At 49.7% G+C, this 21,484-nt stretch overlaps 1 protein-coding gene across 1 annotated transcript; it reads left to right on the top strand.

The window, feature by feature from the left end:
• Positions 1-13,399: 13,399 nt before the first annotated feature.
• Positions 13,400-18,883, top strand: LOC307247388 (zinc finger translocation-associated protein-like; the record flags this gene model as incomplete). Its single annotated transcript, XM_080023541.1, has 5 exons — positions 13,400-13,523; positions 14,092-14,622; positions 15,913-16,311; positions 16,915-17,334; positions 18,243-18,883. The coding sequence occupies 5 exons, from the start codon at positions 13,400-13,402 to the stop codon at positions 18,881-18,883; spliced, it is 2,115 nt and encodes a 704-aa protein (XP_079879667.1).
• Between the last annotated feature and the right edge of the window lie 2,601 nt (positions 18,884-21,484).

The following is a 21,484-nucleotide window of genomic DNA, read 5'->3' as shown; positions in this document are numbered from 1 at the left end:
CCGACGAAGAAAGCCATCGTTGAGGTTTGTTTGGTGTTTTGTTTTGTTTCTGTCGCGGTGAGGAAGCCTTCGGCACGAAGATCCTTTTGGCCCGGGTTCGTCCCGACAGAAATCTTGCGCTCCACCACGTTGTCCATCGTCTGCACCGCCGCCACCCGCCCGGTGGCGTTCTCTGGAGTCCGGGGGTGGGAACCTGCTTGTAGGTCCCCAAGTCGCATGCTTGGAGCCGCTGCCTTGAGTGTCGTCTGATGGCCAGGAAACTCCAGAGGGCGTCGGTGAGTCGAGGAGCTCGACGGGCCGCGCTCTCTGTGGTCGTCTCCCAGAAGCGAGTCAGCTCAAAAGGAGACCGTCTTCTCCGAGGAACTAGGCCAAGCACATGTTGTTGGTGTTTATGATGATTGTTCAGTTGGAATGTGCTGCGTATAGTGCCGTTCAAGAGATTCTCTTTGTCGCACACGCGCGCTCTGTGGGTCAGGGGTAATCTGAGTAGTCTGCAGATCCTCCCCCGGGGTACGCCGGAGGAAACCCGGACCCGAGCCTCACTGTACCCCCCTGCCCCCCCCCACCCCCGTCAATTTTGTGGCCTTCCCCCCCAAATCGAGGAGATGGCTGAAGAACTTTTTTCCCAGCCTGGTCTGTCCTCCCGTTCACCTTCAGCTTGTGCTTGTGCAGCTTGACAACTGGGGGTGTCTGCCCCCGGCGTCTCCGCCAAAAGCGGGACGGCTTTTGGCGTCTTCTTTCCGCACGAAAGCGCCGGACACCGAAGACCCCGTCCCGGGCGATCGACCCGCTCCCTTTGATCGGCTTGGCCGGGGAGGATTCGCCTTCGACGGCGCGGAGTTTTTACAAAGATTGGGATCCGGGTTGGAACCTGGAATGAGCTGTCCTGGCTTACTCGAGGTTCGGAGCAGCCTGTGCCGCCGACACCACAGCGCCATGCCGCTGCCCCGATTTGAGCTTCGATCGCCCTAAAAGAAAAGCTCTTTCCGTAGCCTCCCGGTGAGTTTGGAATGAACTTAATTGAGGGCTTATTTGACAATAGTTGTTCTTCTTTGATTAAATGGCGGTCTGCAGGGCCATTTATTTTTCGGTTTTTTTTTTTTGTTTCGCCTATTTGCATTATAAGCGACTGCAATGGGCCCGGTAAGGAAGAAGAAGAAGAAGATGAGCTCATACCAAATCTGGAGCAGAAAAATGGAAAAAGAAAAATATCTGAAGAACATCGTGAACGTATCCCTTAACACACATAAGCACACAGAATTCACTTCACTGAGATGCACAGTTTTTGTTATTTGTTTAAAAGGTGACATTTTAATTATTTTTTAATTCTATTCATTTTTAGTCGTTCTTTTTTTTTTATATTAGTGTATATATACACTTTGATTTGTTAATATTCGTAAACATGTTCTAGTTAAAAGTTATCTATTGGTTTTATATTGCATTACAATAACCCTGTAATTTACACTGAAATGAAATTAAATCTGTGTAATTCTCTTTCATATCCGGCTTTATTTGTAAAGTGCCTACTAGTCAGACAGCGTTTTGGGGTTGGGGAGGGGCCCGACTCTACGATGTCGCTTAGGGCCCCAAAATGTTCAGAAATGGCCCTGGCGGTCGGGTGGCTAACAAAATGTAAAGCTGCTAATCGATTGTTTACGTAGATGAAATAGAAACCACCTCATGCAAAGGCCGGAATCCCTGAACATTGTTTTGGCAAGGTTTGGAGGCGATATGTGACACAAATCCCAACACACACACACAAACAGGCCGTCGCCCCAATTCTCGTTGTGTGTGTGTGTTTGTATGTATGTTATAATATCTGATCTGAAATGATAATAATATTATGCATCAGAGGACCACTACCAGTTGACAGAAGTGCGTAACTTTGGCAGGTTTCTTCACCTAAGGACGTGGCTCTCACCATTTTGCAACTTAAAACGGCCTGAACTACACTGACAACCTGAATCTGTTTTGGGGACGCAGACGCCTTTTCAGAGCAGGTGGCCTTCAAACCTCTAATGGACGATCACCCTTCCGCCCGCCCCCCGACCAAACTCGTGGTCAAGCCTCGCTGCAAACTTATCAAATCTATTTCACATCTATTTCAAAAAGATCAAATCAGCTCTGCTTAATATCAGATATCACTCTTCATCACTGAGCTCATTATGACTGGATTTCACGTTTCTAACTATGACTTGGTGAGGTCACGGTGGTGTGGAGTCTGCACACTGATTCTTGTTGCGAGCTGACAAGAATCAATGCAAACCTATTCAGATAATTCGTGTCTTTTGAATCCCTTTCCTCTATATTGAAATATTCCCCGAGAGTAGTACTACTCGCCATTTACAGGCCGCCAAAATCTCCTGACCATTATTTCCACTCACTTTTGACTCCTTACTCATAATAACTGCTGACCCAGCGACAAAAGCGAGAAAAAAAACTTGTCATTTGACACTTTTGGGACTATTTTGTGGACGTGTTTGTGTCCACATATCTGTGGACCGTCTTTTTGTCTAACTAGGTTAGGAATTGTTTTCAGACATCGTCAAAGGTGTTTCACTGTGATCTGAGATCACTCGCATCATCATGGTCCAACAATTTGAGCTGATTGTTGTGGGGTGATTTTATGGCAGTCCACAAATGTACAGTACAAGAAACAGCGTTGTGCTCTTGTCATTCCATAGTTCATGCAAAGGACTGAGCTGTTGTAAGGGGTTTTAAGATGATTAGTTAAGATGGGCATCGCAGGTTGGGAATTTGGGCTCCATTTGCAGAATGACATGAACGCAATGGCATACAAATGCCCTGTGTTGTGTATATAAATAAATAGAAAAACGACATGATCGAAGGTAGTAATAGGCCAAGAATTCAAATTCATATTCACTCAAACTGTATTTCTTATGCAACCACAAAACCACTTAAAATATATAAAAGGTTTATTGGTTCAGAAAAAAAAAAAAAAAAAGCATTCCTTTTTTTTTTTTTTTTTTTTAACTGGTAAACAAGTTCAGAATTACATTCTCATAATTCACAACAGCTTGGCTTGGATTTTCAGGCCACCGCATCGCAACTGCTGGATTTTTCTGTGAGACCGGCGTCAAAGACTTTGTGCTCGACGGTGGAGTACTCCAGCATGCTGCTGTGGGAAAATCAACGCATGAGGGATGGAATGCACCGCAGACATCGCCTTCCACTACGTCCACCGTTCGCCCGTTCTCTATTCATGCAAGAGGCCTTTGAGTCATTAAACATTCACAGATGAGATCTAACACGAACCAAGCTAAAGAATACCAATATGATGGATGATTACTGATAACCACAAACTGTATAACAAAGAATTAAATAAATTATATACAATTCCATTGGGAGTGCGTTGGAAAACAATAAGGGTCAAACAGCACGGCGACTGCGGAATCCGCATCTCAGAAGCCGACGGCCACCAAATAGTACTTTTGTGCTGTATTTACAGAGTGGGGCGCTTCTCCGACGTCTAACATCGCACAGCGAAGGCATTATGAAACATGGAGCGTAAAAAAAAACAAACAAACAAAAAAAACAAAACAAATAAAACCCGCTTATAAAGTTACAGTATAATCTTTTGAATACAAAACATTTGACAGCTTTGAAATGACATCTGGAAAACATGTTCAAGACCTGCAGCCCTATATACAGTCTGTCTCTCTCCCAATCATTTCGTAGCATATAAAGGGAAAGAGAGAGAGGAAAGAGATCACCCCCCATGTGAAAAAAGGCCGAGCCAGGGAGTAAAGTGGCCTCCGATCTGAATCCCAACCCTTTTATTTGTGCGGTAAAAACGTAGTACAAAACTACCTAGAATTATCAACTCTTTCGCATAATTACAATATAAAGTGTTGTGCTCTGTACGTGTCTTTTTGTGTGGGGATTGAGGTAAAGCTCATTTACTTTTAGGTCTGTGTTCCCTGTACAGCATTCAACGACGACGACTTGACCCTCCACAAAAGGTGCAAAAAAAAAAATAATAAAGGAAGTCACAAATATTTCCATGAATAAATAAGACGATTCACAAAATAGCCGCGGGATGTTTGGGATGCTCCGCGCTCCTTCGCTGCAGATTTAGGTCCTGTGCGCTTCGGGGAAACAAACATCAGGTGAAACTGGTTTGTCCCAAAAAAAAAACGATTTTATCGGCGGTGAGGGAGCTTCCGACCAGTAAGAAAAGGTGACTCAAGATTGAAAAAAACTTGACTGACCTCAAGCTGTGGGAAGTAACCGGTGGCTTTAGTACGTTGCAAAGTAATCAAGTGGGAGTGAATCAGGCAGAAATTCCGTATTTTTTTGGGGCATCCCTACAACCCCAGCCTGACCCACTATCAGAAACCAACTTCTTTTATCACTGAGTAGACACCTGGCCCTTTCATAGCGTCTGGTCACAAGCGCCGGGCGTACCTGCCAGAGCCCCGCCGCGCTGCTGGAGCTGGCTGGTGAAGAAGCGCTCCCTCCGGGACACCTGCTCGTCCCAGGCCTCCAGGATCCGCCTGCGCTCTGGGGCCTCCAGGCCCAGGGTGTCCGGGTGGGCCTCCTCGATGTGGGCCCGCACCGCCTCCAGGCTGCGGGAGTACTGCAGCTCCCCGCACACCGTGCACACCAGCAGTTGGTTCTGCGGGTCGTGGTCCATGAGGTAGCGGCTCCTCCACTCTTCCACCGAGGCGGGCCCGGCCTCGTCCCCGTCCCCATCGTAGTCGTTAAACAGGGCGTCGCGGTTGTCTGGAAGGCACGAGGGGCGAACGTTAGAAAGAGAAGTGAAAAACGACGGCGTTCAATTTCGAAATGAGGCTGAACAGCTAATACTATACCTTCTATTGGCGCCATGAAACTCGATTCTGGAAAGTACCCTAGTTCGGCCTCGGAGGAAGAGCTGTTGGAGGACAAATGTTTTTTTTGAGTATCGGTATCATATCGGCAAAAAAAACAAAACAAAAACAAATTCAAGCAATGCTCAATATTGTAGATAAAGGGTTTTTATCTACTGAAACAAAAGTGGCATAGCATGTTTAAACGATTGAACAATGACAAATATGGAAAACGGCAGCCCAAAATGTGTCCCACCTCAACTGGTGTTCAGATTCCTCGCAAGAATTCACCCACTGGCCTGAATCCTAGAGGGAGACAGAAAGATGCGTGAGGACAAGGTTATCGATCAAAGAAAACAGGTTAGTGTGAGAAAAAGGATGGATCAGGACACTGAGTGTGAATCAGGTTAAAAGAGGAGACCAACTTTCTTATAGAACTAGACTTTTTACGTGCATGCTTTGGCAACTACTAATAATTTTAGAGAGAGAGAGAAGGCAGACAGGGCAATCTCCTCAATATTAAATCTCACAACATAATTATCAAAGCAACAAGAGCCTGTAACATCGGATAATGAAGTTATCTTATAAGAAAACAACCCTGTACCTGCTCTGTCGTGCACTGGCTCTGGTTCTGTTCCTGGTCCTGGTCATGAACAGGCAAGACGGACCTCCAGTTTTTCTTTTGGGACAGCTCCCTGTCCCTAATGGCCTTTCTGTATCTCTGCTCCTTTTTTTTAACCCTCCAGTACTCCCGCTTTCGCCTCATGAACTCCTCTTCAGACTCCCCCGGGACCCGCTTTGGAGGGACCATCGGACTTATTTGCCAGTTGCCAATTTGCGTGTTTTGCAGGCTCTGGGGCTGAGCACGAGGGGGGGTGCTGACGGGACTCGGGCAAGCAGGACTGTGAACGAGGGGTTCAATGGGGAGGAGATCGATGTTTGAGAGCGGATTGTCGGGGGGTGTGAGAGTAGGGAGGACTGGGGCCACATCGAGCGTCCACCTCCGCACTCCGGGCCCCTCGGAGGGCGAAGCTTGGGTCACTTTCTGTTGATTCCTGCACGAAAACCGCTTACCGCCTTTCCCGGTGCCCGGCGGCAATATTGCCTCACCTTCTTCAGGACAAGGCATGGCGACAGGGACGCGAGGCTTCCACAACGGCCCAACATTTCTCTCATTCTGCCCTCCAGCGAGCGAGCAGGTGAAGCTGCCGACGGGCGGTTTGACCTGAAGTGTGTCGAGTGACTGCCCAACACTAGATGTAGTGGGACTGACCACCAGAAGTTTAGGGATGCTGTGCACTGCGGTGAGGGTGGCGGCAGACATCTTGGAATGCAGGGCCAGCTTAGTCGATGATCTTGCACACTCAGCTGACTGCACGCTGTTGCTGTTGTTAATAAGGTGATTTGGAGGCTGAAAGACAAGAATTCATGCAGAAAGAGAGGGGTGACTTCCACGTTCTGGAAGGAAAGCTTGATGTAGCCGGCGCTAATAACCAACAGATCTTTGACCTGTGAAGAACAGGCGTTGACGTGTCTGCCTTTCACAGCCCCTGTAAGGTGCTCTCCCCCTCTATTTTTGTTGCTACAGTGTCAAATGCCAGAGCAAGGGTTTGTGGTGAATTTACTGGGGTCTCAGTTGCTCTAGACATTGGCCAGGCCTAGCCGTGTTTTAACACATAGCTCTTTGTTTTTTTAAACAAACCAAACGCAGTTTGCATACAATAAACCAAATAAATAACAGGCTACAGATGAAGCCAGTCCATGTATCGTTCGTGTGGACTTGAAAGGAAGAGGAGTTTCACGCTACAGTTCCTTTAGAACTCCTACCTCACTGCTGTGACATTGAATTATGGGTCATTTTCATCAAGATGGCCTCTGCATATATGTTTATCATTTGGTTGTGCAACATTTTGAGGAAGCAAGCCACACAATCTCTAAACCGCCACCTTCTGTTATTATTGTTTGGCCACATACACTCAGATGCAGCAGAGACGATGTATGGCAAGCCTCGGGGTACTAAAATGTGGAAATCAAAATAAAAAACAAATGGGTCCGCCTTTTGCCCGCGATGAACAAATAACAAATCGGAGCGAATCTCAAACGGACTGAGACCACCTCCCGGGGTGGTCTCAGTCTGTTCTAATTGAGTTGGGTTAATTTCAGAGGGTCTGAGTTAGTTTGATGAGTTCACACATGCACAAGGTCATCAGCCTCAGCCTCAGCACACATCCCAAAACAAACAGTGTGAAAACACTTAGGGTGAGGATAAGCCCTTTTGTACTGACACTTGATCTTACAGGAACCTACTGGCTACAAATAACCTGTGTTTTGGAAATGTGTGGTTCAATGTTATATTATGCAAATTCATGCAAGCACACACAAATACAAACCCACAAAACAACATGCGCATGCACATAAAAAAGTATGCATTAGGGGGGGATTAAGGTTCTCAGTGGTTGATATTTGTGCATAATATTTAATGAGACACTTTGACTGACCTGGGCGGCTTTCAGTGACAAATGCCTGCTGTACTGTCCTAGTCTAGGGCTCTCCTTTTGTCTGGCCCTTGACCGGGCCCTCTGCTGTCTTTTCATCAGCTTCCAGTACTCCCTCTTCTTCTGAAGACTGCTCATACTGCCCTCCTCTGCCCCTGGCGCAGACTTCTGCTTCTGCGGCTGCTGCTGGTGGTGGTGCCGCTGTGTAAGGGGCGAGTTATTCTCTTTGCATTGTTGCTGTGATACAGATGTTTGAGACTGTGGTAGACAGTGTGGTAGTAGTGGAGCTATTTGCTGTCGCTGTTGTTGCTGCTGCTGTGTGCGCTGTTGATGTGAGGGTGGGTGATGCAGCCTCTTTGGCTCTGGAGAACAGCAGTGCTGGTGGTTGGCTCTTTTGGCATACAGCCTCTGTACTCTACGTCTGGGAGAAAATGTGGGAGTCGATCCACCCGAAGCTTCTGAGGAGACGCCTAAGCAAGGAGGGCTGTGGGACTGGTCAGATGCGGCGCCCAGGAGGTCCTCGGTGGAAGGCGGAGGAGGGAAGGCTTCACCAGTCTCGGTTGAGGAGAGATAAGGGCCGGGCGAACAGGGGGGCGCAATGTTGTCCGCGTTCGCCTGCCAGTTTTTGATCTCCAACGTGAGGTCAGCGTCCAGGGGCACCTTGTCTTCATCACCCAGTGAGATCATTGGTACACTTGGCTTCAGCTCCTGCTGCGGAGGCGTGCCTGATGTACACATCTCTGTGTCAGTTTTCTCTGTTTTAACAGCAGCGGGTTGGCTTTTACATTCAGCTACCGTGCTGAGCGATTCCTCCAAGAGCTTTTTCATGGAGGCCACGGCGAGGAGGGTGGTAGCCTGGCTGTCTGCGCTCAGTCCCGGGTCGGGCTCCGGCTGAGGCCCTGGAAGCGGCAACGGAGATGGATGGGGTTTGATGTCAGGACAGATGGTTTGCTCAGTTTGAGTATTTCGGTCAGCCATGTGTGGTGTTGCTTCTCTCTCATCTTTTATCGGGTTTGCGGAGTGTGGAGTCAGAGACACACCACCACTAGAGTGAGGTAGGTTATTTACTTTATGTCCTGCAACAGTCCTGCTCTGTGTAAAATGAGTCCCTCCACATTGCTGAGGTGGTGTCGGCTTATGGACCTTCTTCCTTTGCGTGGCTGCGTTCCCTCTGTCCAGGGACAAACCCTGCTTCAACCTGGTGGCACGTGCGGCTCTCTGCTCTCGCTTCTTCACCCTCCAATACTCCCTCTTCTTCGCCATCCTCTCCTCCTCTGGCAGGTCCGAGTCCGGACCGGGAGTGGCTGGCGAGGATGTGGAATTTGACACCGCCATTTTCATGACGCAACCGCCGAGGCCAGAACCCGGCACAGACAATCCTGAAACGGCATTCTTCAGACTCTGAGGGTGCGTTAGCGTGATTTGAGCGTGTTCCGATCTATGCGAATTGGTTGCCGCTGTAGTTGTTCTTTCGAGCTGGCTCCTGGGTCTAATTGACAGCAACCTTGGAGGTTTGTTTATTGACCGCCCAGAAAGAGGCAAAGAAACTCTTACCTGAGCGGAACGTAGCGGAGGGGGAAGCCGGTTTAGCCTGACTGAGTCCCCCAACACTCCACTTTTCCTTTGATTACTTCTAAGATTTGAGTAAGGTTGAATTTGAGAGTGTGCGCTGACACCCTTGTCGGAAAACAGATTGAACTTCTCTTCGGCTAAGTTTAATTCGGTGGTTGAATCTACAGGAACATGGGGAATGTTAATGGTCACTGTCCCATCCTCTTTGATGAACCCTCCAATGGTCTCGGAGGCGTGGGTAAGAGTGCTACCAGTCAGCTGGTTCACAGTGCTGGTGGCCACTGCTCTGGCCTTTCTTAAGTCCTCGAGTATGTTTTGGTACCGCTTGACTCTTCTCATCAGCGAGTCTTTCTCCTTCAACCTGTTCTTCACCTCCAGGGACTGCTTGGCCCGCTGCTCTCGCTTTTTGATGCGCCAGTACTCTCGCCTCCTGGCGGCTGTTTGCTCAGGAGATTCATTAGGGTCAATTTTTGGAACATTCCGAGTATTGTAGACTGTGGCGTACGTCGGGAATTTCCCTCTACTGTTCCTCTGACTCTGGAAAATCTTTTGTGTTTCAATGAACCTCTGTCTAGGTGTCCGGCATCTCGCAATGCTGCGACTAGCAAAAGAGAACTGCATGTAGTTTGAAAGTTTTCTCGTTTGTTCTCTGGGATTTTTCTCACAAGTAACACCAAGTGTTCTAGATTTCAGCGTTCTGTTATCCATCCGTGGATGCTCGACTTTTATCTGAACTGCCTGCACATCCTGGTTAGGTTTCACTGTGGCCAATTTGGCTGCTACGGATTGTAAATTCCCAATTTCCTTTCTGACAGCTGTGCTAGCATCTGGAGGCATGGAAGACTCTTCCATGACTTGCACAATCTTCTGGAATCTCCCCGCAGGTGTATCTGGGGCCTTGAGCCTGCTCACATACTGACCTGCGCTTCTCACAGATGACAGAGATGGGAAACATTTAGGAGCCTGGGAAATCGGCCTCTGCGTCATCGATTCGGTGCCCCGTGTCCGCTCTCTGGTTTTAATGATTCTAGCTGCCATCTTTGCTTGGCTGGTGACCAAGGCACTCGGTTTTCCAACTGGACTCCTCACATTTGCAGTTCCTCTCCCCTCTTTGAAAGGAACATGGTGAGTTGGAGGAGACAGGAGTGTGTTGCCTGTAGTTGCACCAGCTGCTGATGGTTTGGGCTGAATGTGTACTGAAATTTGTGCCTTACGTTGTGCTTTAGGTAGTGACACGCATTGCTCGGGCATTGTTTTGGATGGGCTGCCATTAATAACAAACGCTTTGCCCTGTAGCTGGTTAAGCGCGGCCGCTGATGGTCGCACCGACACTCTAATTGGAGGCACTGAGGAGGCACTGATGTTGAACGCCGTTCCACTGGATCTGGGTGAGGTAACTGAACCGCTGACGGTGCTCCCTGTTGATATGTTCTCTGAAGCATTGCTGACCGCAGCAGCTTTGGCTCTGATGTAATTTGATGGGGAAATCTGAGGCAAGACCTTGTTGAGCTTTATCGTCTGGAACCACCTCTCCTTTTGGCTTTGGCCCAGCGTGTGTCCACTCATCGATGCTTTGGCAGTCCTACCTGACCGCTCATGTCTTCGCAACGAGGGCGAGGGCGTCGCCACGCAGGCGACGCTGGGCGCCGCCTCTCCCTGTAGACGTTTTGCGACTTTCCTGTCCTGTTTGGGTCGTCCCCTTTCTTCTGACAGCCTCGCCCTCTGCTCACGTTTCTTGGTCCTCCAGTATTCTCTCTTCTGGGCGAGGGTGGTGTCGTCGTACTGGGCGGCCGGGCGGTAGCGCTGGACCTCCGAGCCCCCTTTCGCTCCTTTCCCTTTCATGGCCGTGCTCTCAGACACCCGGTCGACGTCCTCGGTTCCAACGCCAACTTGACCATTTAATTCAGCTCATATAGTAAATGCTGTAAACAAACACTGACCACCTTGGCGATGCTGCAGCAGGGGACATCGCGCCACTGTGTAGTAGTCCTGAGGTTGAAGAGAGGGGAATATTTTAGTTGCAGCAGTTTGAATCCCTATGCACGTTACCGGCAAAAATCTACTTTTTTAAAATTCGAGATCTTTATAGTTCTTACTCTTGAATATTTTCAATAATGCAGCTCTGTTGTATAGAAACACACGATTATTCCCATGCGTCTTTAATCAGTACATCTATATATCAGTCAAGTTCACAGACTGGTAAAAAAAAAAAAAGGGAAATATTGAAAACATCTGCCTCAATACGTCAGTGACGTGTAACCAGCGACGACAACACGGTGAAACCGCGGTGCTTTTTGAGGTACTTATTCATTTACACATAACATTAGCGCAACGACCCACGTTCATTTTGCCGATCGCCGCGGCTGAGTTCAGAGAAAGACGAAAGAAAAGACACCCCCATCGTTATTCCCGAACGCTGCATGTGACGCCGTGCGGTGGAAACCAGGAAGGAAGCGCCGGCGTACTGTCCCTTTAAAGCTGTCCCTTTATATCACACATTGTATCAGTCGCGAGCCATTTTTCTTTTTTTTGTGTGTGTGTTGTTCTTTATTCGTATCCGTCCCTCCCCAACCCCCCAAACAACAAAAACAACAACAACAAAAAAAAAAAACGCGTTGTAGTGAAAACGTGTTCGACCGCCGCCAACACCATTCCGAGAAAAAACAGCAAAACCCCCCCCCCCAAAAAAAAACTAAAATCCACCGGAGGGTTCGACACGGTTCGCGCCGCGAAAAACCGTGTCGACCAGCGCCTGTCTCTTCACAATGGACAAGATCTTTCCTCCTCCTCCTCCTCCTCCTCCTCCCCTGTCCACACGGACTGGGTCTGCTCCCCGTCTCGCTAGAAAACAAAACCAAAAAAAAAAAAAAAAAACCCCAAAAAAACGAGCATAATAACGGAGAGCCGGTGGTCGAAAAACGTGCGGAGAGAAACAACAAACATGCACATGCGTTACCTGGTTAGTTGCGCCTAACTTTCCGGGACAGTTTTAGGGACGTTTTTAACGGGGGTGGGGAGGGGTGGTGGTGGTGGGGGGGGGGGTGCGGGTTGGACAGATATGGCGCCAGGACACTGCAGCTACTTTTCCGCGAGCCAGCCCTTCCTCTGCGAGGCTGCCTTGACAACGGCGGGGAAGTACCCGGATGTGGGACCCCGGCGCCCGTGTGTCAAGCTGTGTGTTTATCGTAGCGTCGCGAAGACCGCGTACCGCACCGCACCGCCGCCCGCCCTCCCTCCCAACCGACGTGCCTCCCTGCCTGCCTCCCTGCCTCCCTGCCTACCGCCACGGGACCTCATTGTGTTCCGCAAACGAATCGTATCACGCGTGGACGAATAATGTGACCAATTTATCACGCAGTAATAACAGTGATTACGAGGCGAACCGCACATACGACGCAATGTTGAATACACTACCATGGTTTACATAATTAAAAAAAAAAAAAAATATATATATATATATATATATATATATATATATACGCACACGTAATTTTATTTTTATTATACATTTTTATTATTTATTTACTCATTAATTTGTGTGTGTGTGTGTGTGTATATACACACGCAGATATCATTTTGATTTTTATTATAATTTTTTATATTATATATTTCCTTATTAATTTGTATGTTTGTGTGTGTACACACACGCATATCATTTTTATTTTTATAATATATATTTTATTATTTATTGACTTATTAATGTGTGTGTGTGTGTATATATATATATATATTTGTAGGCTATTTTGAAAGGCTGAAATGAGTGTACAATTGCATTCGGTGGGCAGGGCAAGTGAGGAGACAATTCAATTAAAGTATATTGTACATGGTACTAATCAAAAAAAAATAATAATAGTATATACTTTATTACATGATATCAACCCTTATACTCTATCGTTTTGTTTTTTTTACATAGTTTTATATTATCTATGATGGTCGTCAGTATTTTATTATTATTTTTTTTTTAATGTCGTTATCGTATTCCATATTAAACACATTGCCGTCAACAACAATATCCCAATAAAACGCTTGACCCGCTCGCGAGGAGCTTTTCAAGTATTAAAGCCCGTCTCCATCTGGCCCCCGGGTGCGCGTGTCAGCGCGCGAGAGCCGCTACTGTCTCTTTAAATTTACCCAGGAGCCCCTTAAGGAGCCCCAGGGGCCCCTAGTACGGCTCCCCACCCTGAAGACAAGCGGAACCTTAAAATACATACTGGAGGCCGCCGAAGCGCTCCACAAACCACAGCGGCGCGGACCCCTCCGGACGCCGCGGCGCGAGCGGAGCGGCGGAATAACGGGCGGCGATCCGCGAAAAGTTAACTTGGCTCCGCAGGGGGGGGGGGGGTGGTGGTGGGGGGGGGGGGGCGCCGAGGGGGGCGCGTTGGAAACACGGCACACGCACCCAAAGGCGCCGGGGCAGGCGGCGCACCGCCGGAAAGCCAGCATGCGCCCGTAGCCGTGCTCCGTGGCGGCGCGGTCCCATCCCAGAGACGGGAGCCAGGAATGGAAGAGAAGGAGCCCGTGGACCTCCAGCGTGCTGAGCAGACAGATCTCGTCTCATTAATAATAAGCGGAGAGGAGGAAGCGGCGCAAGAGGAGGGGGACTTGGGACACTGTTCGGGAGGAGGTAAAACATATATATATATGTATATATATATATTGTGTTTGTGTTTTGACGTCCGTGTGTCAAAGCCGCGGTCTTCCACCGGCCCATTGTCACACAGTTAATCCGTCTCATAGACAATACCGTGCAGCAGCATGGCCCCCTGGCTCACTGGCTCCTATAAACAAAGGCTACACGGCGCGCTGACAGGCGCTCCGCGGCGCACGGTCGCCCCCCAGCGGAGGGCCGGCGGAGGGAGTCGCCGCCCCTCGCGATGACACCCGTAACGAAACGCAGAAAATGGCTCTCCTGTCTGTCGTCTGTCCGTTTTTTTTTTGGGGGGGGGGGTTTCGGAGCGGAGTTGTGTCAGAGGGCCGGTCAAAATGTTGAATTAGACGAGACTCATTCATAAACAGAGTCATCCGTGCGCTGACGTCACGGTGTGTTTACAGTGTCCTGCCTGCCTCTGTGGTCAGTGTGTTGTTACTGGTGTTTTTTATGTGACCTCAACATGATTACTCACGCCCAACAGACAGTGGTGCGGGTTTATTTTTTTTTTTTACAAAGTTTATTTTTTGCCTGCCTCCCCTAGAGGAAGACGGTATAGCCAATGGCCACATTGAGGATGAGTCGGAGAGCAGTATGGTCACGCCCATCGGCTCCCCGGGCACCAGCTACTGGAGCATCACAGAGGGCCCGGACCAGCCCTTGCTCCTCTCCCCCATCCCCGGGCCTTCCGGCTGCAAGCCCCGGGTCCAGAGGGCGTCGCGCCAGGGCCTCAGCCGCATACCGGGCCGCGACCACCGGCGCTACTACCACGAGTACTGGCGCAGCGAGTACCTGATGGACTTTGACCCGCTGCGCCACGGCATGATCTGCATGGTGTGCGGCAGCTCGCTGGCCACCCTCAAGCTCAGCACCATCAAGAGGCACATCCGCCAGAAGCACCCCGACTCGCTGCTGTGGAGCGCCGCCGACAAGGAGGTGATCCGCTCGGGCTGGGAGAGCCACCTGAGCCTGGAGGGCAGCCAGAGATCCTACTGCTCGGCCGCGGGGCCCTCGCCCTCGCCGCCCCGCGGGAAGGACGAGCCGCCGGACGCCACCGAGTATTCCTCCGCTACCGGTGGGTATAGGCCCCGGCCGGGTGAACCTCCTTTCTGTGGCCGGATGGGAGTTTTCCAGATCTCACACTTGGTGGCAGTATGAGCTTGCCTGGTGGTAGGGCGGTGTTTCAGGAAGAGTGCAGCCCTGTGATGTGGGAGAGGATGATGTAATGTTCCCATACTAATGTCTAGGGGCTTGGTAAGGGAAGGGGGTTTGAACTGGTTGTGGTTGTTTCCGCCAGACAATACAACCGTGTCAATGCATTAACAAAATATAATATGATACAAACGATTATTCATTTTGATTGTGCTTAACTGCTATAATCCAATTGCAACTATATTTTTCTGCTTAAAAAGGAGGCTCAGTGATGCGTAGCTTATCTGTATGTCACAATGCTGTGACTAATGCCGCATTCCACTGAGTTGTTATTGCTGCCGTGACTGAAACCGACCACCTTATCTTTGCGGGCTAAACTGAGAAAATGGGCGGAAGTCATGACTGAGTGGCGGAATTACCGTATCACAAAGCCTGTCTTCACAACCGTCTCTCTGATCGACAGTGGATCCGGTGAATTCGGTGGCAACTTGTTTCATCACGCACGAACCGAGTTCCGCCGGTGAGTTTCGATTGCCACGCCCCGTTTTGATGAGGATCGGCTCGCGGACGGCGGCTCAATGCAAACAAAATTATCCTCTCCACTTATGCCCGCCCACCCCCCCAAGCCCCTCCCGATGTAATATATCACTTATGATATATACAGTATAATATATTGCTTCAGTATGTTCTTCAGTGTGCCTCTGCCTAAAAATGAGGCCTGGGTGATTTCTCCTGTTTGAAGTTGAACCAGTATGAATGGGATACGGTAGTAATGATATTTTAGCGTTTTCTCTTTATTTATCCAAATAAATAGAACAACTCCATATCGCAGCAGTGTCATGAATTGGGCTGGGTATCGAAATTTAGGACGCTGATATGGCGCCGACCAAATTACTTACTTACATGGCTGATATACTGTGATCTAAAGTTTTTGAGATATTTAGAATAGCTATCATATCCTAGAGTAAGGACTTTCAATAAGTGTCCCACTTTACCTATATTCATCCTATATTACATTTCAATAAACCAATTTTTTTGTGGTAGTGCATCGTTGATGAACTAAGATATCGTCCCATCCTGGCACACAAGTCGAAAATGAGGATGAGACAATAGGACCAAAAAGCTTTTGATAATACGACATTGGGGTGGAAAACCAGACTTTGGGTCAACCCGATGAATATCATGCTAATAAATGTGCATCTGTATCGCCCAGATCTTGGGCCCGAAGACCCCATGCCTCCCCAGCAGCAGCAGCAGCAGCAGCAGCCGCAGCAGCAGCAGAACCCTGAGCCACCGAGTCCGCCCCCCCCCGAGCCACATCCGGCGGCGGTGGAACCCCCCGGTGAGCCCAAGAGGGAAGACCCCGCCGGGCCCTCCACCCAAACACTGAAGCGCTACCTGAACGACTCGCTGCACGCCTGGTTCCGCCAGGAGTTCCTGATGGAGTACGAGGCGGAGGCCGGGCGGCTGCTCTGCATGGTGTGCGGCGGGCAGCCCCCCTCGCTGCACCTGGACCACATCAAGAGCCACGTGCTGGACGGCCACCCCGACTCGCTGGTCTACAGCGCCGAGGAGAAGCACTGCATCCTGCAGGCCTGGGCCCAAACCCACGGTGAGAGCGGCGGTCGGGCGCATTTTGAATTTAGAGTTCATTTTCTACGGCCCCCACTCGTAGTTTTGACCGCCTGAAAGGGGTTCGCAAGCCGGCGTCACACCGAATCCGAAACAGCATCCGACAGTTGGGTTGCTCCTCCTCGGTGGCCGTCGGGTGAACTGCGCCTGGGCTTGCGTCCCCAAGTGTGTCAGGAAAAATCATCCTTTCCGGTATAACAGAGAGTAGTCTGCTCAGCTACCCCCTTTATGTAATGTTTGCAAAGCATCGAGAAAATACACACAGATTACTTACATAAAAATGGATTGATTGACAGTGAATATGATGACATCCAATGTTAACGTTCATAACTTCATTACTTTATACACGTGATTTGCACCGACAAGATTTACACTTTGAACTGGATAAAATCAAGGTTTATGACTTTACTTATTATGACTTTTGTGATGAATTGACTGGACAATTTCAATCACTTTTCGTACCCCGGTGGCAATAAGGTTCCATTCAAGTGTCTTTTCTTTTTGACATTTTTTTTTTTTTTAATTTCAACAGTGTCTCACGAGTCAGCAAAGTTTTACTTTCCGTCTTTCTCCCTCCCGGCAGCAGAAGGGGCGGAGGGATTCGTCAAGTCGGAGCCCGACACCAAAGACGCCGAGCTGGGCCTCTTCCCTCAGGACGCGGGCTGCGGGCTTTTAACTCAGGACGCTTGCCTCATCGGCGAGGACGGCGGGCTGGGACCCCCGGAGCCGGCGCCCCCGGTCCGCCAGCCCAGGAGGAGACGCCTGCGCGGCGGGGACCCCTGGCGGCTGCGCCTGGACTACCTGGTGGCGTACGGGCCCCAGGGCCGCGGCACCTACTGCATGGTGTGCTCCCAGGCGCTGCCCGAGACCAAGGTGAGCGGCTTCCGCCGGCACATCCAGGAGTGTCACCCGGAGACCACCAGCCTCAGCAGGGAGGAGAGGGAAGCCATGGCCGCAGCCTGGACCAAAGATTATCACTCAGAGGACACGCACGTTAAAGAAGGTGAGATACGGCGGCTTTAGTTTTTATCCGTATCTTTTTATCCGTTCAAAACTTGAAAAATGAGTTTTGTGTACCTGAAGGTCGTCGGCTTTGTCTAGCGGAACTCTTTGCCTTGTCGGCTAACTAGTTGTAAAGCCGAGGTGGCTGTACTCTGTTAACGGGATATTTTGTGAAATTTCTATCTCGGTCAATACCAATTTAATCGCAGCGTCTCCGGCACCGCGAGAGCGCCGGTCTGCATGCTGAGTGTGTTCCCTCGATGCAGGGCTGCAAAGGGAAACAACTAGCCTAGCTCCTGTGAAACGAGGGATATACACCTTCCAGCATCCCAACGGTTATTTAAGCCGTGCTACTTGCCTCTTTAAGACATGGGAAAATAAAAAACGTAAAAAAAACGAGATAGTTGCCGCAGCCACGTTGGGAGTGATTCTTTTGACGCGGCCGTCCGTTTATCCCTCCGTGATTATTCGCGGCGGAGCGCTGTCTGGCGTGAGTCGGCGGGTTGCCAGGTACAAAGTGCAATGCCTCGAGACGGAACATTACCGTCCTCAAAACCTAGCTCGCTCACCTGGCAACCCTACGTCACGTTGAGTTTCGGCTGGTAATCGCTGCTCGGCGAACACGGTCAGTATCGGAGGATTATGACGTAGACTAGTACTTTATCGTGGCTCTCTACGTCACAAATATTAAAAACGAATGGGGGAAATAAAGAAGGGGCAGACCAATCTCCCCCACCCATAGATCTATATTTATAACAATAAATATAATTATAATAACAAAATAATAATAATTTCAGAGAAATACTGATCAAATACTTATCACTTTCCCTAAATCCATGACCCCCAATAGTATAACATTTGCCATGTGCCGTGTCTTGACGCTCGCCTCCTGTTCCGCAACATCGCCAGAGGCCGCCGCCAGCGAACCCACCACGCCGCAGGCCGCCGCCGCCGCCTCCCCCGGCGCCGCGTCGCCCAGCAAGCCGGCGAAGAGGAAGCGGGAGGACGAGGAGGAGGGCGGCAAGGCCAGGGAGGGCGCGGCCCCGTCCTCCTCCCGCCACAGCCACTACCCGGGCAAGGACCAGCGGCGGAACTACCAGGTGCGCTGGCGCATGGAGTACCTGATGGACTACGACTGCCTGCGGCACGGCCTCATCTGCATGGTGTGCGGCGCCACGCTGGCCACGCTCAAGGTGAGCACCATCAAGCGCCACATCCAGCAGGTACACCCGCGCTCGCTAGCGTACAGCCCCGCCGAGAAGCGCCAGGCGCTGCTCGGCTACAGCCAGACGGCGCTGCACTTCGTCCACTCTGACGACTGCTTCTCAGCACAGGACCACGGACATGGCGTCCCCCTGCCGCCGCTGCAGGGGCTTGAGCTGGATCCGGATCTGGAGCCGGATCCGGATCTGGATCCACACCCGGAGCCTGATCCGGATCGGGACCTGGAGCCGGACCTGGACCCGGCTCCGGATCGGGATCTGGAGCCGGACACGGAGCCGGCTCCGGACCCGGAGCCGGATCTGGAGCCGGAGCCGGAGCAGGAGTAGGGACAGTCTCAGGGACACTTTGGCACTTAGATGGGCTTGGAACCCCAGTCTACACCAACCACCAAAACACCACCACCACCACCACCACCACCACCACCATCTGTGAGTCTTGGTTGATGAACGACTCAGGACTCCAGTTCTGGATCTCTATGAGATCACGGCGGGTCCCGGGTCAGAGCGGGAGAGAGATGGCGAAGCGCCACCAAGTCTCGGGTTGCAACTTGACCAAACGTGCTATTCGCATCCCCCCCCCCTCGGCGAGAGGACAAATACAGGGCTTTGGTTTTTTTTTTAGGTTTTTATCTTATTTTACTTTTTTGTTTTGTCTTTTCCGTGAGGTCTCGCGTTCTCAGGAAGTAGAACAGAAGGCTTCGGCGAAGGCTGATGCGAAATAAACTAAAGTCTCCGAAGTCAATGCAGCACTTTCCACCCACCCCCCACCCCCCTCCACCCGCCCCCCACAAAAATGTAAAAACCCAATTCCTCCCGTCATCCCAAACGAATGAGTCTGTGTTTATAGATTATTGCTGAAGACAATGAATGGCACCGCGCAGTCACTAATTTAAATTTGCTCCGCTTTGCGTTTTCCGTTTTTTTTTTCTTTTTTTTTGTTTGTTTTTTCTCTCCGATTACTCTGCTATTATGGCGTAGCGGGCAAATCAGCCTTTCGTCATCCATTTAAATCGAGAAATGTTTCACCCGTAATCCGCTTCCGCTTAAAAAAAACAAAAACTGTACACACACACACACACACAAAAAACCCTTTGTAAATATGTGGAAAGTTTCAACTCTATTTCTTTTTATACAAGCACTTTTATGCGCTCCGGTTTGTACAAAGCAAATTTGTAACGGCGTTGTCTTTTCTACTCCACTGAAACAGCAGCACTACCGTGTACATGTTGATCCCTTTTTTTTTTTTTGTTTGTTTGTTTTTCCACACGAAATGTGTGAAATTACATTTTTGCGAAATTGAAGCGATTATTCCAATTCACCCAATTCATTCATAGAGCAGCGTGTGCATAAAAGGAAAGCGCTCAAATGACGCTCACAGCTTACGAGTCACTCCGTCAACCAGGACGATGTTCAACTCAGGGATTCTCCATCTTCCGCCACCGCCCGCCCGTTCACCGATGGAGTATTTGCAAACACAGGCTGTTTGTAAATCCCCTTCAAAAAGGTATTAAAATCACCTTTTTTCGACGATGGAATGAAGAAAGCAGGTTCTCCGGCGTCCAAAATGAAGCTTTTGAAAAGAAAACGGAAAAATAAAAGACCAGACCAAATTGCATTACGTAGCAATAAAGTCCGCCTTCCTTCGGTCCCAATTTGGAAACAAAAAGAAATCCCCGATTCTGTGTAAAATGTTTTTTATTTTGTTTTTATTTTTCATTTTTTGACATAGCACTTAATTATTTAAAAGATGAAGTCACAGCAAAAAGAATGATTCAGCTGTTTTTTATGTGTGTGGGGGCGTGTGTTGGCATGCATTGAATGGACATGGAACCCGGAGGTTTCTCCGTTGCTCTGCCACGGCACGGCTCTGGCACGGTTCGCCGTGGTCAGGTACTCTTTTTCTCTCCACACTCGCTTGGTCCCCCATTACTTTTAGACTGACGATCATTTCCTCCTGGTATGTGTTCTTCCCCGACATGATTCCCACAATAAAGAAACCGTGAAATCTGACCTTTTGTTGTTTCTGGCCTTTTGCGGTTGGTAGATAGACTGTAGGCTGGGGCGCGCGGGCCGCTGTGGGTTTCTCCAGTCGAAACCAGTGAAAATTGCTTTTTTTCAATTTGTATTATAGATGTGTTTATTTCATTTTTATTTTATTTTAGTTTCCGACGTTTCCTGAATGAAACCAAAAAAAATAAAAATAAATGCCCCGTGCGGTGCAACCGGAAGTGCAGCAGTGCCCTTGCCTTATGAAAGTCAGAACAAACTTTTGAAATGAGGCCTTGTAGATCTAATATGAGTGAGATCCAGCAACTGGATTGCTTATTCCGAGCCTCAAATGTGTTCAGAGACTGAGTTTGGTGGACCGATAACGGACGCGCTACACGACTTTCGTAAGTGGTCAGATCGCCGCGCTGTTCACGCCACGCAACTTTCCGTCTTCTGATCGGGAATCTCGGGAGTCCTGATGGTTTTCGCGCGGCGCGACCGATCGACGACAGATCGTTCGGCGGGAGGCATCCCGCCGGCGAGTCCGTCGGGTCTCTCCAAACTACGTTTGGTCACAAAAATAAACACGCTAGAAGTGACACCGGGAATGACGCGACACCATGCGCGGGACAGGATTATTTATTCGGTTCTTGATCACCGAGATATATTAAAAACCTAGAGAGGAAAAGTAAAATAGGTACTTTGTGTGCTTCCGGCTGCTGCTCCGTGCACGCCCGTCTCTCCTTCTCGACTCCTCCCCCTCCCTCCGTGTCTGCCCTCATTGTCTGTGGCTCGTTGAGTCACTCCAAACCCGCTCCCGACACGACCAGATATCAAACCCGCTCGATGTCTCACCGCTCGTCCGCCAGCCGCGGACGAGCGGTTGTGAGCAGTTCACACCACGGGAGCGCGCTATGACTTTCCTCCGACCCGGGGCTT

The sequence above is a fragment of the Zeus faber genome (genome assembly GCF_960531495.2).
Source record: "Zeus faber genome assembly, chromosome: 22".
NCBI classification, from domain to species: domain Eukaryota; kingdom Metazoa; phylum Chordata; class Actinopteri; order Zeiformes; family Zeidae; genus Zeus; species Zeus faber.
Note: the sequence above shows the minus strand (reverse complement) of the source record. Positions and strands in the feature narration are given on the sequence as shown.